At 40.2% G+C, this 17,243-nt stretch overlaps 1 protein-coding gene across 1 annotated transcript in view; it reads left to right on the top strand.

Moving 5' to 3' along the window:
- TDRD3 (tudor domain containing 3) overlaps positions 1 to 17,243 on the top strand; it is a gene marked incomplete in the record, with an annotated part of 1,228,671 nt that overhangs the window by 775,476 nt on the left and 435,952 nt on the right. The window contains 1 exon segment of the mRNA XM_053707943.1: positions 1,329 to 1,454. Within this exon segment, the coding sequence (XP_053563918.1) occupies positions 1,329 to 1,454 (126 nt within the window).

Raw genomic sequence — 17,243 nt, 5'->3', positions numbered from 1 at the left:
TAGTTTATTTAATTAATTTATTGATAGTGTAGTGTTAGGTTTAATTGTAACTTAGGTTAGGATTTATTTTACAGGTAATTTGGTAATTATTTTAACCAGGTAGCTATTAAATAGTTATTAACTATTTAATAGCTATTGTACCTAGTTAAAATAAATACAAAGTTGCCTGTAAAATAAATACAAATCCTAAAATAGCTACAATGTAATTATTATTTATATTGTAGCTATATTAGGGTTTATTTTACAGGTAAGTATTTAGCTTTAAATAGGAATAATTTATTTAATAAGATTTATTTTATTTCGTTAGATTTAAATTATATTTAACTTAGGGGGGTGTTAGGGTTAGACTTAGCTTTAGGGGTTAATACATTTATTAGAGCAGCGGCGAGGTCCGGTCGGCAGATTAGGGGTTAATAAGTGTAGGTAAGGTAGCGGCGATGTTTGGGGCGGCAGATTAGGGGTTAATAAATATAATATAGGGGTAGGCGATGTTAGGGGCATCAGATTAGGGGTACATAGCTATAATGTAGGTTGCAGCGGTGTCCGGAGCGGCAGATTAGGGGTTAAAAGTGTAATGCAGGGGTCAGTGATAGCGGGTGCGGCAGATTAGGGGTTAATAACTGTAAGGTTAGGGGTGTTTAGACTCTGAGTTCATGTTAGGGTGTTAGGTGCAGACTTAGAAACTGTTTCCCCATAGGAAACAATGGGGCTGCGTTAAGAGCTGAACGCTGCTTTTTTGCAGGTGTAAGGTTTTTTTTCCAGCTCAAACTGCCCCATTGTTTCCTATGGGGGAATCGTGCACGAGCACGTTTTTTAAGCTCGCCGCGTCCGTAAGCAACGCTGGTATTGAGAGTTGATGTGGCGGTAAATATGCTCTACGCTCCTTTTTTGGAGCCTAACGCAGCCCTCCAGAGAACTCTTAATACCAGCGTTGTTTAAAAGGTGCGGGGGGGGAAAAAACCACGCTTAGCTAACGCACCCCTTCTAATGCAAAACTCTAAATCTAGGTGATTGTAAGCTTTATTTGATTCATAAAAGCAAAATGTTGGGTTTCATGTCCCTTTAAGTTTTAAGTCCAAGTCTAAGGAATTTACAAAATGTTCCAAGGAGCTAGGACCATCCTAAACTGAGATATCAAGGTTTCCATAAACATCTTTTTAATTATTGTTGTGTGCCATTTGCAATACCAATAGGTAGAGGTAATCTCTGGAAAAAGACCTGGGAAAACTAAATATGGTCAAGCAACCAATGTTGGACTACTTGTGATGGATTTAACCCATTTAGCTTTAGAATACAAAGGTATGAAGTATTTTCCACTTCTCCAACAGGTAAAAGCAAAGGAAGAGGTAGAACACGTGCAGAAGAGGATGATGGGTTGACCAGTTCTCGACCTTCGGCACCAAGTACACTTTTTGATTTTCTAGAGTCCAAAATGGGGAGCTTCTCAATTGAAGGTAAGATGATTGGGTAATTGTATATATAGGTAATATATAAAACATTTGGTCCGAATTATACCGGTTTTCTAAAACATTTAATGTTGAGTGTTTTTGCTTAAACAATTATTTCTGAGAAATAACATTTTCCTATACCGATCCCTAGTTCATTATAACACATATGCCTACAGGTCATGATAAATTTACCATGGTGTCTAGACAACCTAATTGAAAATCGCTTATGTAGAAATCTTTTTTTTTTTTTTTTTTTGTTTAACCATGGTTTATACTGCACAAATGTTGACATTGCTGGATGGTTTTATTTTCTGTAACCACACGAGTCATTAAAAAAATGTTGCTGTGGCCAAATAGGCATAAAGAAAAACACAGTTTATGGGTGTACCCATAATGCTCTACATGATGGAATGTGTCTTGCTTGCTCTGTTTTTTTTTCTATGCTTTCTCACCTTGCTGCAGATGGTAAACTTAATTATTGTAACAAGATTAATAAAGGTAGCAATTAACATAATTATGCATTAAATAATGTAGTGAATATCTTAAATGAAAAATATATTAGTCAAAAAAGTTTAAAAGATTAGGTCTTGTTCTTCAGCTACAGGCAAGCAGGGTGTGGAAGCGCTATACAAATTGTATGGTTATGCTGTATACTAGGAATTGGATAAAACGTGATACTGTACATATATATATATATATATATATATATATATATATATATATATATATATATATATATATATATATATATATATATATATACTGTGGATATTAAAAGTCTACACACCCCTGTTAAAATGTCAGGTTTCTGTGATGTAAAAAAATGAGACAAAGATAAATCATTTCAGAAATTTTTCCACCTTTAATGTGACCTATATATAAACTGTACAACTCAATTGAAAAACAAACTGAAATCTTTTAGGTGAAGGGAAGAAAACAAAAAAACTAAAATAATGTGGTTGCATAACTGGGGATGTAGCTGTGTTCAGAATTAAGCAATCACATTCAAAATCATGTTAAATAGAAGTCAGCATACACCTGCCATCCTTTAAAGTGCCTCTGATTAAAGGGACAGTCTAGGCCAAAATAAACTTTCATGATTCAGATAGAGCATGTCATTTTAAACAATTTTCCAATTTACTTTTATCACCAATTTTGCTTTGTTCTCTTGGTATTCTTAGTTGAAAGCTTAACCTAGGAGGTTCATATGCTAATTTCTTAGACCTTGAAGCCCACCTCTTTTCAGATTGCATTTTAACAGTTTTTCACCACTAGAGGGTGTTAGTTCATGTATTTCATATAGATAACACTGTGCACGTGAAGTTATCTGGGAGCAGGCTCTGATTGGCTAGACTGCAAGTCTGTCAAAAGAACTGAAAAAAGGGGCTTTTTGCAGAGGCTTAGATACAAGATAATCACAGAGGTTAAAAGTATATTATTATAACTGTGTTGGTTATGCAAAACTGGGGAATGGGTAATAAAGGGATAATCTATCTTTTAAAACAATAAAAATTCTGGTGTAGAGTCTGTCCCTTTAACCCCAAATAAAGTTCATCTGCTCTAGTTGGTCTTTCTTTTTCTTAGTCGTATCCCACAGCAAAAGTCATGGTCCACAGAGAGCTTCCAAAGCATCAGAGGGATCTCATTGTTAAAAGGTATCAGTCAGGAGAACACAGTGAAGACAGTCATCATCAAGTGGAGAAAATATGGCACAACAGTGACCTTACCAAGAACTGGACGTCCCTCCAAAATTGATGAAAAGATGAGAATAAAACTGGTCTGGGAGGCTACCAAGAGGCCTACAGCAATATTAAAGGAGCTGCAGGAATATCTGGCAAGTACTGGCTGTGTGGTACATGTGACAACAATCTCCTGTATTCTTCATATGTCTGGTCTATGGCGTAGAGTGGCAAGACGAAAGCCTTATCTTACGAAGAAAAACATCCAAGCCAGGCTACATTTTGCAAAAACACATCTAAAGTCTCCCAAAAGCATGTGGAAAAAGGTGTTATGGTCTGATTAAACCAAGGTTGAACTTTTTGGCCATAATGCCAAAAGATATGTTTGGCGCAAAAACAACACTGCACATCACCAAAAGAACACCATACCCACAGTGAAGCATGGTGGTGGCAGCATCATGCTTTGGGGCTGTTTTTCTTCAGCTGGAACTGGGGCCTTAGCTAAGCTAGAGGGAATTATGAACAGTTCCAAATACCAGTCAATATTGGCACAAAACCTTCAGGCTTCTGCTAGAAAGCTGAACATGAAAAACTTTGTCTTTCAGCGTGACAACGACTCAAATTATACATCAAAATCAACCAAGGAATGGCTTCACCAGAAAAAAGATTAAAGTTTTGGAATGGCCCAGCCAGAGCCCAGACCTGAATCCGATTGAAAATCTGTGGGGTGATCTGAAGAGGGCTGTGCACAGGAGATGCCCTCGCAATCTGACAGATTTGGAGTGTTTTTGCAAAGAAGAGTGGGCAAATCTTGCCAAGTCAAGATGTGCCATGCTGATATACTCATACCCAAAAAGACTGAGTGCTGTAATAAAATCAAAATGTGCTTCAACAAAGTATTAGTTTATTGCACACTTATGCAACCATTTCATTTTTATATTTTTTCTTCCCTCTACCTAAAACATTTGTTTGTTTTTCAATTGAGTTATACAGTTTATAGGTCACATTAAAGGTGGACAAAGTTTTTTTTACATCACAGAAACCTGGCATTTTAACAGGGGTGACTTTTTATATCCACGGTGTGTGTATGTGTGTGTGTATATATATATATATATATATATATGTGTGTATGTGTGTGTGTGTGTGTATATATATATATATCTATTGGGGCATAGTTATACAAGAACATGTGGTTTCCTTGAGTGGATCAAAATACAATACACAAGTGCCATGGTCACAGTGATTGAGTTACTAAACAGTTCACCTATGGAAATTCTTCAAATCTAGCATGTTAAAGGGACAGTAAACACCATAAGATTTTTATATAAAATGTTTATATATGTTGAAATGTTTGTAATATATTTTCATTGTTTATTTTGCCCCGTTTTCATGTAATTTAGCTCTGGAAATTGAGCAATTTCTAATGCTCATAACTTGAAATGCACTTTGCCTTACTCCCAAGGCTAACTATGCTACATATCTGTCGCTTGTTAGCTTTATCAAATAACAACTGCAAAACAGTGTACTTTCTACTACAATAGCTTTTCTAAATAAGGCAAATGGTGGGTGGAGTTTGGCTATTGAAAAATAATTACAGTTAAAGGGATGTTCATTTGTTTTAAAAACATTATGACTTGGCTATTGTTGTTCTCTACCAACACAACCGAAACGTTTTGTAATTACAAGGTGTTTACTGTCCCATTAAGGGTCCTCGAGGACTGGAGCAAGGAAACCCTGCCCCAAAACACATCACATTCTTTTAGAAAACATCTAAGTCAGCCTTGAAAATATACTATTTTCTCACAAGTTAAAGGGATAGTCTAGTCAAAATTAAAGTTTCATTATTCAGATAGAGCCTGCAACTTTCTAATTTACTCCAATTATAATTGTTTCTTCGTTTTTCTTGATATCTTTATTTGAAAAAAACTGGAATATAAGCTTAAGTTTCCGGCCCATTTTTGGTTCAGACCCTGGTTAGCACTTGCTGATTGGTGGCTACATTTAGACACCATTTAGCAAGTGCGTTTTCAAATAAAGATACCAAGCAAACAAAGAAAAATTGATAATGGGAGTAAATTAGACAGCTGCTTAAAATTGCTTGCTAAATTTGAATCATGAAGTTCAATTTTGACTATACTATCCCTTTAATTTGTTTGCTCAATTACTCAAGTCTGTCACATCATTTCACTCTTTCCCGCGCACAACAGTCCAGCCAACTAAATGATTTAATGCAATACGTATCTTTGACCCATGTCATATGAGTTGAAACATTTGTTGCTTGAGATCAGCAATATAAGATAATTACATGTAAATGTTTTTCTTTTTAAAAATGTGTCTACTGATACAAAAATACCCCATTATTATATGATAGTGTCATATAGCTGTTTGAATTATGCCCAGGTGCATTTTCTGCACTTGCTAGATGTATTTCCTCTAGTCTGCTGGCTTGTCACGTTACATGAAGGGAGCTGCTGACTGGAAGCTGGTTTATCTGGGAAACCAATAACCCAGCTTGAGCATATACCACCTGTGCCTTCTATGTTATATTTACAAAGTTGATGTGCTGCACTATTAGGTACCTTCTGTTTTTTAATGTTTTTTATATGAATTATTTTGTGTTTGTTGTGTGTTTCCTGAAGAGGAGAATAGCCTTGGTGACTTTTATATCTTATTTTTGAAGGATTTTTTTTATATTTAATTATACTCCCTTTTGGATTTTTATGGTGATCATATATGACTTTGTTTTTTTTGCACCTTGCATGTGATATTTCTTGTGCACTTGTTTTTAATATTTATATTTTAGCCCTGTTTTATTTTTTATTTTCCTTTTTTTTTTTCTTTCTTTTTTTTAAAGAAATATTTTTACCTTTTGAATTGTTGTTTGTGTGTATGTATGTATATGTGTTTATATATATATATATATATATATATATGTATATGTATATATATATATAATATCCAAATATAAGCAAACAGTTCTCCAGCCGTGAGTAAGGATAAAAAACAAATGTATTACTCAATTCTTTAAAAACATATACACGGCATGTTTAAGTGTTAAAAAGGGCATCAGATCGGGTATATATATATATATATATATATATATATATATACACACATACATACACACACACACACACACACACAAAGATCAGAGATAAGTGCATTTCTTTCCTAAGATATGGTGAGTCCACAGAATCATCAATACTTGTGGGAATATCACTCCTGGTCAGCAGGAGGAGGCAAAGAGCACTATAGCAAAGCTGCTATATTTGTCACTTCCCTTACCCATAATCTCCAGTGTCTGATCTACAATCAGGATTTTTTATTTTAAAAGCAGAGTAGGTTTGCTCTGATCTTTCTAAAGGGTCTAGCCTCAGCCCATGTCAGTTTCTTCAGTCTTTTAAACAATTGGGAACTTGTGGGGTACAATCCTCACTGCGTTTTCCCAAAACATTTTGCTGCCCTATTTAGATAGCCAGTCTTTCTGTATTTCCACAGGTCCATGTGAGGGATGGCATCCTCTCAGACCAGGTGAGCTGTCCTACTGCCGGACAGATACATTTTAAGGTAAGTACCAGTTTTATTTTTCTATGTAAGCAGGGAAAAATGTGGCACTTATTCAGCTGAAACGCTGCAGGGGGACGTTTTTTTTTTTTATTCCTGTCAGGGTGCAGGTTTTTATGGCAGTTTTTGCAGGCACTGTTAGTATGATGAGTCATTTATTTTATTGATGGCTCAGTGAGGATCCGTTTTTAGTAACGGATTATGTACTTTTATTGGGGGTTTTATTGTTTGTTTTTGTCTGTTTTTAAGAAAGTTGTTTTAAAAAAAAGGCTTTTTTGTCAGCTGTAGGACCGCCCCTTTTAGGGAGGTTCTGATTCTTTAATGTCAGAGCTTTTTTTGGCACTTTTCTTCACTTTCTGTAGAGTGAGATGCACATATTTCAGATGGCTCTGCTGTTTAGAAGGCTTCTTGCTTTTTTTGCTTATCTGGAATCCGGATTGTAAACGGGATCATTTTTTTCCTCAGTTTGCTGCGGGTTGCAGGACAGGTAGGGCCCCTCAGTAATTCTGCTGAGGTGTAGAGTGTTGCCTGGGGTATGTTTTCTTGATTTGGTAAATTTAAAAGGAACATTTATTTATGAAAGTTTTTTGTTCTGTATTATATCCTTTGTTTAAAGATAAAAAAATTACATTTTTTATTTGCTTCTTTTTTTTGTATTATGGATCAAGAGGCTGTGCAGCATGTTACCTGTAGCTTATGTTTTGATGCACCAGTGGAACCACCAGTACCTTTTCGTTCTTGTTTTGAAAGAACTTTAGCTTATAGAAATAGAATTTTTTTGTCCCTGATCCATCATTAGCTAAGGTGGATGCTGTTCAGGAGCCTCCTGTTTCAGATGTGCCGCAGCTGTCTCCTCAAGCGTCCCAGTCCTATTCATCTGCACATGCAGTGCCCTGCGTTTCCTCTCATGCTTTGTCTGGGGTTACTTTGCAAGATATTGCTGCCCAGGTATCGTCTGTATCCTCTATGGTATCTGAGGCGCTGTCTGCTTTTCTCATGCTGCAGGGAAAACGCAAAAAGGAAATTTAAAGAAACAGTAACTAAGGTTTCTGATCCTAAAGTGACTAATCAAAGTTTTTCCTCTCAGAAGTGTGAGGATGAAGATTCTTCGGGTGCATCTGAGGGTGAAGTCTCGGATTCAGGCAGTATAATTCCTTCTGCTGATGCTGAAGTTGTGTCCTTCATATTTAAGCTGGAACACCTCCGCTTGTTACTTAAGGAGGTTTTGGCTACCTTGGATGACTCAGATACTACTATCATTGTTAACCCTAAGAAGTCTAGTAAGCTGAACAAGTATTTCTCCTGTTAAGTGTAGTCAGTCCACGGGTCATCCATTACTTATGGGATTATATCTCCTCCCCAACAGGAAGTGCAAGAGGATCACCCAAGCAGAGCTGCTATATAGCTCCTCCCCTCTACGTCATACCCAGTCATTCTCTTGCACCTAACTAATAGATAGGACGTGTGAGAGGACTGTGGTTGTTAAACTTAGTTTTTATTTCTTCAATCAAAAGTTTGTTATTTTAAACAGCACCGGAGTGTGTTGTTTTTTTCTCAGGCAGCATTAGAAGAAGAATCTACCTGAGTTTGTGTATGATCTTAGCGGTCGTAACTAAGATCCACTTGCTGTTCTTGGCCATTCTGAGGAGTGAGGTAACTTCAGAACAGGGGACAGCGGGCAGGGTTCACCTGCAAGGAGGTATGTTGCAGTATATTATTTTCTAAGGAATGGAATTGACTGAGAAAATACTGCTAATACCGATGTAATGTAAGTGCAGCCTTAAATGCAGTAGTAGCGACTGGTATCAGGCTGATATGTATGTATGTTTACACTGAGGTATTTCTGGGGAATGGAACTTCACTAAGAAAATACTGTATACATTTAACTTATATTTGAGCCTCCACTGCAGTGAAAGCGACTAGCAGCAGGCTTATTAATAACATTTCATAATTTTATTTTTAAAACGTTTACTGGCATGTTAATCGTTTTTTTCTGAGGTACTTGGTGATAAAACTTTATGGGCATGATTTTTACCACATGGCTGTCGTTTGTTTCTGAATAAAATCAGTTTACTGAGCTTCCCCACTGTTGTATTATGAGTGGGAGGGGCCTATTTTAGCGCTTTATTGCGCAGTAAAAATTCAGTCACAGTCTTCCTATTTCTTCCTCCATGATCCAGGACGTCTCTACAGAGCCCAGGGGTCTCCAAAACTAGTTTTGAGGGAGGTAATCACTCACAGCAGACCTGTGAGAGTGTGTTTTGACTGTGATAAAAACGTTCATATTAAATTGTTATCCGTTTTTGGGTCCTAAGGGGTTAATCATCCATTTGCTGGTGGGTGCAATCCTTTGCTAACTTAATGCATTTACTGTGAAAATTTGGTTGCTATAACTAATTTGGTTCATTGTTATTTCAACTGTGACAGTTTTTTGTGCTTCTTAAAGGCACAGTAACGTTTTTTATATTGCTTGTAAATTTATTTGAAAAGTATTTTCCAAGCTTGCTAGTTTGTTTAAACATGTCTGACACAGATGAATCTCTTTGTTCAATATGTTTAAAGGCCAATGTGGAGCCCAATAGAAATTTGTGTACTAATTGCATTGATGCTACTTTAAATAAAAGCCAATCTGTACATGTAAAGAAAATTTCACCAGACAACGAGGGGGAAGTTATGCCGACTAACTCTCCTCACGTGTCAGTACCTTTGCCTCCCGCTCAGGAGGTGCGTGATATTGTGGCGCTAAGTACATCAGGGCGGCCCTTACAAATCACTTTGCAAGACATGGCTAATGTTATGACTGAAGTACTATCTAAATTGCCAGAATTTAGGGGTAAACGCGATCACTCTGGGGTAAGAACAGAGTGCGCTGATAATAATAGAGCCATGTCTGATACTGCGTCACAATTTGCAGAACATGAGGACGGAGAGCTTCATTCTGTGGGTGACGGATCTGATCCAAGTAAACTGGACTCAGGCATTTCAAATTTTAAATTTAAGCTTGAGAACCTCCGTGTATTACTAGGGGAGGTATTAGCGGCTCTGAATGATTGTAACACGGTTGCAATTCCAGAGAAATTATGTAGGCTGGATAGATACTATGCGGTACCGGTGTGTACTGACGTTTTTCCTATACCTAAGAGGCTTACAGAGATTATTAGCAAGGAGTGGGATAGGCCCGGTGTGCCCTTTTCCCCCCCTCCTATATTTAGAAAAATGTTTCCAATAGACGCCACCACACGGGACTTATGGCAGACGGTCCCTAAGGTTGAGGGAGCAGTTTCTACTCTGGCTAAGCGCACCACTATCCCGGTGGAGGATAGCTGTGCTTTCTCAGATCCAATGGATAAAAAGTTAGAGGGTTACCTTAAGAAAATGTTTGTTCAACAAGGTTTTATATTACAACCCCTTGCATGCATTGCGCCCGTCACGGCTGCGGCGTCATTCTGGTTTGAGTCTCTGGAAGAGACCATTAGCTCAGCTCCATTGGATGAGATTATAGACAAGCTTAAAGTCCTTAAGCTAGCTAATTCATTTATTTCTGATGCCGTAGTACACTTAACTAAGCTTACGGCTAAGAACTCCGGATTCGCCATTCAAGCACGTCGAGCGCTGTGGCTTAAATCCTGGTCAGCCGATGTGACTTCTAAATCTAAATTGCTTAACATACCTTTCAAAGGGCAGACATTATTCGGGCCCGGTTTGAAAGAAATTATCGCTGACATTACTGGAGGTAAGGGCCATGCCCTGCCTCAAGACAGGGCCAAACCAAGGGCTAAACAGTCTAATTTTCGTGCCTTTCGTAACTTCAAGGCAGGCGCAGCATCAACTTCCTCCGCTCCAAGACAGGAAGGAACTGTTGCTCGCTACAAACAGGGCTGGAAACCTAACCAGTCCTGGAACAAGGGCAAGCAGGCCAGAAAGCCTGCTGCTGCCCCTAAGACAGCATGAAGTGAGGGCCCCCGATACGGAAACGGATCTAGTGGGGGGCAGACTTTCTCTCTTCGCCCAGGCTTGGGCAAGAGATGTCCAGGATCCCTGGGCGTTAGAGATCATATCTCAGGGATATCTTCTGGACTTCAAAGCTTCTCCTCCAAAAGGGAGATTTCATCTTTCAAGGTTGTCAGCAAACCAGATAAAGAAAGAGGCGTTTCTACGCTGTGTACAAGACCTTTTACTAATGGGAATGATCCATCCAGTTCCGCGGTCGGAACACGGACAAGGGTTTGTGGTTCCCAAAAAAGAGGGAACCTTCAGACCAATCTTGGACTTAAAGATCCTAAACAAATTTCTAAGAGTTCCATCGTTCAAAATGGAAACTATTCGGACCATTTTACCTATGATCCAAAAGGGTCAATACATGACCACAGTGGATTTAAAGGATGCCTACCTTCACATACCAATTCACAAGGATCATTACCGGTATCTAAGGTTTGCCTTCCTAGACAGGCATTACCAGTTTGTAGCTCTTCCCTTCGGGTTAGCTACAGCTCCAAGAATCTTTACAAAGGTTCTGGGCTCTCTTCTGGCGGTACTAAGACCGCAAGGAATAGCGGTAGCTCCGTACCTAGACGACATTCTGATACAAGCGTCAAGTTTCCAAACTGCCAAGTCTCATACAGAGTTAGTTCTGGCATTTCTAAGGTCGCATGGGTGGAAGGTGAACGTAGAAAAGAGTTCTCTATTGCCACTCACAAGAGTTCCCTTCTTGGGGACTCTTATAGATTCTGTAGAAATGAAAATTTACCTGACAGAGGACAGGTTATCAAAACTTCTAAATGCTTGCCGTGTCCTTCATTCCATTCAACACCCGTCAGTGGCTCAATGCATGGAGGTAATCGGCTTAATGGTAGCGGCAATGGACATAGTACCTTTTGCACGCCTGCATCTCAGACCGCTGCAATTGTGCATGCTAAGTCAGTGGAATGGGGATTACTCAGATTTGTCCCCTATGCTAAATCTGGATCAAGAGACCAGAGATTCTCTTCTATGGTGGCTTTCTCGGCCACATCTGTCCAGGGGGATGCCCTTCAGCAGGCCAGATTGGACGATTGTAACAGACGCCAGCCTGCTAGGATGGGGCGCTGTCTGGAATTCCCTGAAGGCTCAGGGATCATGGACTCAGGAGGAGAGACTCCTTCCAATAAACATTCTGGAATTAAGAGCAGTTTTCAATGCCCTTCTGGCTTGGCCTCAGTTAGCAACTCTGAGGTTCATCAGGTTTCAGTCGGACAACATCACGACTGTGGCTTACATCAACCATCAGGGAGGGACAAGGAGTTCCCTAGCGATGATGGAAGTCTCAAAGATAATTCGCTGGGCAGAGTCTCACTCTTGCCACCTGTCAGCGATCCACATTCCAGGCGTGGAGAACTGGGAGGCGGATTTCCTAAGTCGCCAGACTTTTCATCCGGGGGAGTGGGAACTTCATCCGGAGGTGTTTGCCCAACTGCTTCAGCATTGGGGCAAACCAGATCTGGATCTCATGGCGTCTCGCCAGAACGCCAAGCTTCCTTGTTACGGATCCAGGTCCAGGGACCCGGGAGCGGTACTGATAGATGCTCTGACAGCACCTTGGGTTTTCAACATGGCTTATGTGTTTCCACCCTTCCCGATGCTTCCTCGATTGATTGCCAGGATCAAACAGGAGAGAGCATCGATAATTCTAATAGCGCCTGCGTGGCCACGCAGGACCTGGTATGCAGATCTAGTGGACATGTCGTCCTGTCCACCATGGTCTCTGCCTCTGAGACAGGACCTTCTGATTCAGGGTCCTTTCAAACATCCAAATCTAATTTCTCTGAGGCTGACTGCATGGAGATTGAACGCTTGATTCTATCAAAGCGGGGATTCTCGGAGTCAGTGATTGATACCTTAATACAGGCTAGGAAACCTGTTACCAGGAAAATTTACCATAAAATATGGCGTAAATACTTACATTGGTGCGAATCCAAGAGTTACTCATGGAGTAAGGTTAGGATTCCTAGGATACTGTCCTTTCTACAAGAAGGTTTAGAGAAAGGTTTATCTGCTAGTTCGTTAAAGGGACAGATCTCAGCTCTGTCTATCCTTTTACACAAACGTCTGGCAGAAGTTCCAGACGTTCAGGCTTTTTGTCAGGCTTTGGCTAGGATTAAGCCTGTGTTTAAGACTGTTGCTCCGCCGTGGAGCTTAAACTTAGTTCTTAACGTTCTGCAAGGTGTTCCGTTTGAACCCCTTCATTCCATTGATATCAAGCTGTTATCTTGGAAAGTTCTGTTTTTAATGGCTATTTCCTCGGCTCGAAGAGTCTCTGAGTTATCGGCCTTACATTGTGATTCTCCTTATCTGATTTTTCATTCAGACAAGGTAGTTCTGCGTACTAAACCTGGGTTCTTACCTAAGGTAGTCACTAACAAGAATATCAATCAAGAGATTGTTGTTCCATCATTGTGCCCTAACCCTTCTTCAAAGAAGGAACGACTTCTGCACAATCTGGACGTCGTCCGTGCCCTGAAATTTTATTTACAGGCAACTAAAGATTTTCGTCAAACTTCTTCCCTGTTTGTCGTTTATTCTGGACAGAGGAGAGGTCAAAAAGCTTTGGCTACCTCTCTCTCTTTTTGGCTTCGTAGCATAATACGTTTAGCCTATGAGACTGCTGGACAGCAGCCTCCTGAAAGGATTACAGCTCATTCTACTAGAGCTGTGGCTTCCACTTGGGCCTTTAAGAATGAGGCCTCTGTTGAACAGATTTGCAAGGCTGCAACTTGGTCTTCACTTCACACTTATTCAAAATTTTACAAATTTGACACTTTTGCTTCTTCGGAGGCTGTTTTTGGGAGAAAGGTTCTACAGGCAGTGGTTCCTTCCGTGTAAAGATCCTGCCTTTCCCTCCCGTCATCCGTGTACTTTTAGCTTTGGTATTGGTATCCCATAAGTAATGGATGACCCATGGACTGACTACACTTAACAGGAGAAAACATAATTTATGCTTACCTGATAAATTCCTTTCTCCTGTAGTGTAGTCAGTCCACGGCCCGCCCTGTTGTTTACGGCAGGTCTAAAGATTTTTATCTTAAACTCCAGTCACCACTACACCCTATAGTTTCTCTTTTCTCGTTTGGTTTCGGTCGAATGACTGGGTATGACGTAGAGGGGAGGAGCTATATAGCAGCTCTGCTTGGGTGATCCTCTTGCACTTCCTGTTGGGGAGGAGATATAATCCCATAAGTAATGGATGACCCGTGGACTGACTACACTACAGGAGAAAGGAATTTATCAGGTAAGCATAAATTATGTTTTTGATGTTCCCTCTGCGGTGGAGGTATTTCCTGTTCCAGACCGTGCTTCTGAGATTATTGCACAGGAGTGGGGGAGACCTGGTATTTCTTTTTCTTCATCTCCCATTTTTAAGAAAATGTTTCCTATAACTGACTCTATTAAAGAGTTGTGGCAAACGGTTCCTAAGTTGGAAGGACCTATTTCCACTTTGGCTAAGAGGACCACTATTCCCATAGAGGATAATTGTTCTTTTAAGGATCCAATGGATAAGAAATTGGAGGCATTATTAAAGAAAATGTATGTTCACCAAGGTCTTCAATGGCAGCCTGTGGTGTGTATTGCTACTGTTACCAGTGCTGCAGCTTACTAGTTTGATGCCTTGTCTGATTCTATTCAGACAGATACTCCTCTTGAGGAGATCCAGGACAGGATTAAGGCTCTTACGTTAGCCAATTCCTTTATTACGGATGCTTCCTTACAGGTCATTAAACTTGGAGCCAAAATGTCTGGTTTTGCGGTTCTAGCTTGCAGAGCCCTTTGGTTAAAGTCCTTGTCTGCTGATGTTTCTTATAAGTCTAAGTTATTAGCTATTCCCTACAAGGGTCAAACCTTATTTGGCTGAAATTTTTTCAGATATCACAGGAGGAAAGAGATATTTTCTTCCTCAGGATAAGAAGAATAAGCAGAAAGGGTGTCAGAGTAATTTTCATTCCTTTCGTAACTTTTAGAGGTAAACCCTCCGCTTCCTCTTCCAAGCAGGAACTATCCAAGTCTTCCTGGAAGTCTGGTCAGTCTTGGAACAAGGGAAATAGTCTAAGAAACCTGCGGCTGACTCCAAGTCAGCATAAAGGGTCGGCCCCTGATCCAAGAATGGATCTAGTAGGGGGCAGGCTTTCTCAATTTGCTCAGGCTTGGACACGAGATGTCCCAGACCTGTTTGCTGTGGAATTTGTATCTTTCCCAGAGGCAGGTTTCTTCTCTCAAGATTATATGTAGACCAGATAAAGAGAGAGGCGTTCTTAGATTGTATCAAGGATCTTTTTGCCCTGGGAGTTATAGTTCCAGTTCCTCTGCAGGAACAGGGTCTGTGATTTTATTCAAAACTGTGGTTCCCAAGAAAGAGTGGACTTTCAGACCTATTTTAGACATAAAGTGTTTAACCCCTTAACGACCAAGGACGTACGCCATGCGTTCTCAAAAAAAATACACTTAACGCCTGAGGACATATGGCGTACGTCCTCGGTCTGGAAAGCAGCTGGAAGCGATCCTGCTCGCTTCCACCTGCTTTCCGGTTATTGCAGCGATGCCTCGATATCGAGGCATCCTGCAATAACCCCCCTTGGCCATCCGATGCAGAGAGAGACACTCCGTGGCCTTATCTACACCGGACATCGATGGCCGGTATCGTTGGTGGGAGGCGGGTGGGCGGCCATCGATGGGCCGTGTGGAGGGGGGCGGGACCGACGGGGGTGCGCATGGGGGGCGGGCGTGGGCGGGAACAGCTACATTACAGAAAAAAATGTTCAGAGAAGTACAAAAAAAAGTTTTAAATATGCATCTAAGGGATCTGGAAGGAGTGGGGGGTTGGTCTTGGGGGTTGGAGGCTACACTACAGAAAAGGGCATTTTTTAAAAAAAAAGCATACTTTTTTTTTTATTAAACTGGGTACTGGCAGACAGCTGCCAGTACCCAAGATGGCGGCCATTAAGGCAGAGGGGGAGGGTTAGAGAGCTGTTTGGTGTGGGATCAGTGAGGTTGGGGGCTAAGGGGGGCATCCTAAACAGAAGCATGTGTAAATATGCTAAAAAAAAAAAATATACCTTTTATTTTAGTACTGGCAGAGTTTCTGCCAGTACTTAAGATGGCAGGGACAATTGTGGGGTTGGGGAGGGAAGAGAGCTGTTTGGGAGGGACCAGGGGGTCTGATGTTTCAGGTGGGAAGCTGAGCTCTACACTAAAGCTAAAATTAACCCTGCAAGCTCCCTACAAACTACCTAATTAACCCCATTCACTGCTAGCCATAATACACGTGTGATGCGCAGTGGCATTTAGCGGCCTTCTAATTACCAAAAAGCAACGCCAAAGCCATATATGTCTGCTATTTCTGAACAAAGGGGATCCCAGAGAAGAATTTACAACCATTTATGCCATAATTGCACAAGCTGTTTGTAAATAATTTCAGTGAGAAACCTAAAGTTTGTGAACAAATTTGTGAAAAAGTGAACGATTTTTTGTATTTGATCGCATTTGGCGGTGAAATGGTGGCATGAAATATACCAAAATGGGCCTAGATCAATACTTTGGGTTGTCTACTAAAAAAAAAATATATACATGTCAATGGATATTCAGAGATTCCTGAACAATATTAGTGTTCTAATGTAACTAGCGCTAATTTTGAAAAAAAAAAATGGTTTGGAAATAGCAAAGTGCTACTTGTATTTATGGCCCTATAACTTACAAAAAAAGCAAAGAAGATGTAAACATTGGGTATTTCTAAACTCAGGACAAAATTTAGAAACTATTTAACATGGGTGTTTTTTGGTGGTTGTAGATATGTAACAGATTTTTAAGATATGATGAAAATAATGGTATCTTTAGAAAGTCCATTTAATGGCGAGAATATATATATGTATATAATATGTGTGGGTACAGCAAATGAGTAAGAGGAAAATTACAGCTAAACACAAACATAGCAAAAATGTAAAAATAGCCTTGGTCCCAAACGGACAGAAAATGGAACAGTGCTGTGGTCATTAAGGGGTTAAACAAGTTCCACAGAGTACCGTCCTTCAAGATGCAGGCTATACATTCCATTCTTCCTTTGGTTCAAGAGGGTCAGTTTATGACAACCATAGACTTAAAGGATGTGTACCTTCATGTTCCCATTCAAAAGGTCCTGGGGGCTCTTTTGGCAGTGATCCGGTCTCGTGGCATTGCAGTAGCGCCTTATCTGGACGACATTCTGGTTCAGGCGCCATCTTTTCAGCAAACAAACTCTCATACGGAGATCTTGTTGTCTTTTCTTCGCTCCCACTGTTGGAAGGTGAATCTGGGAATAGACTCCCTACAAATGAAGATATTTCTGACAGAGGTCAGAAAAACAAAGATCTTCGGCTCTTGTCTTGTCCTTCAATCTTCTCCTCAGCCGTCAGTGGCTTTATGTATGGAGTTAATTGGTCTGATGGTAGCTTCCATGGACATCATTCCGTTTCCCCGGTTCCATCTCAGACCTCTGCAGTTATGCATGTTAAGGCAATGAAACAGGGACTATGTGGATCTGTCTCTGCAA

Source organism: Bombina bombina, chromosome 3 (genome assembly GCF_027579735.1).
Source record: "Bombina bombina isolate aBomBom1 chromosome 3, aBomBom1.pri, whole genome shotgun sequence".
Classification (NCBI taxonomy): domain Eukaryota; kingdom Metazoa; phylum Chordata; class Amphibia; order Anura; family Bombinatoridae; genus Bombina; species Bombina bombina.
This window is presented reverse-complemented; position numbering and strand designations above follow the sequence as displayed.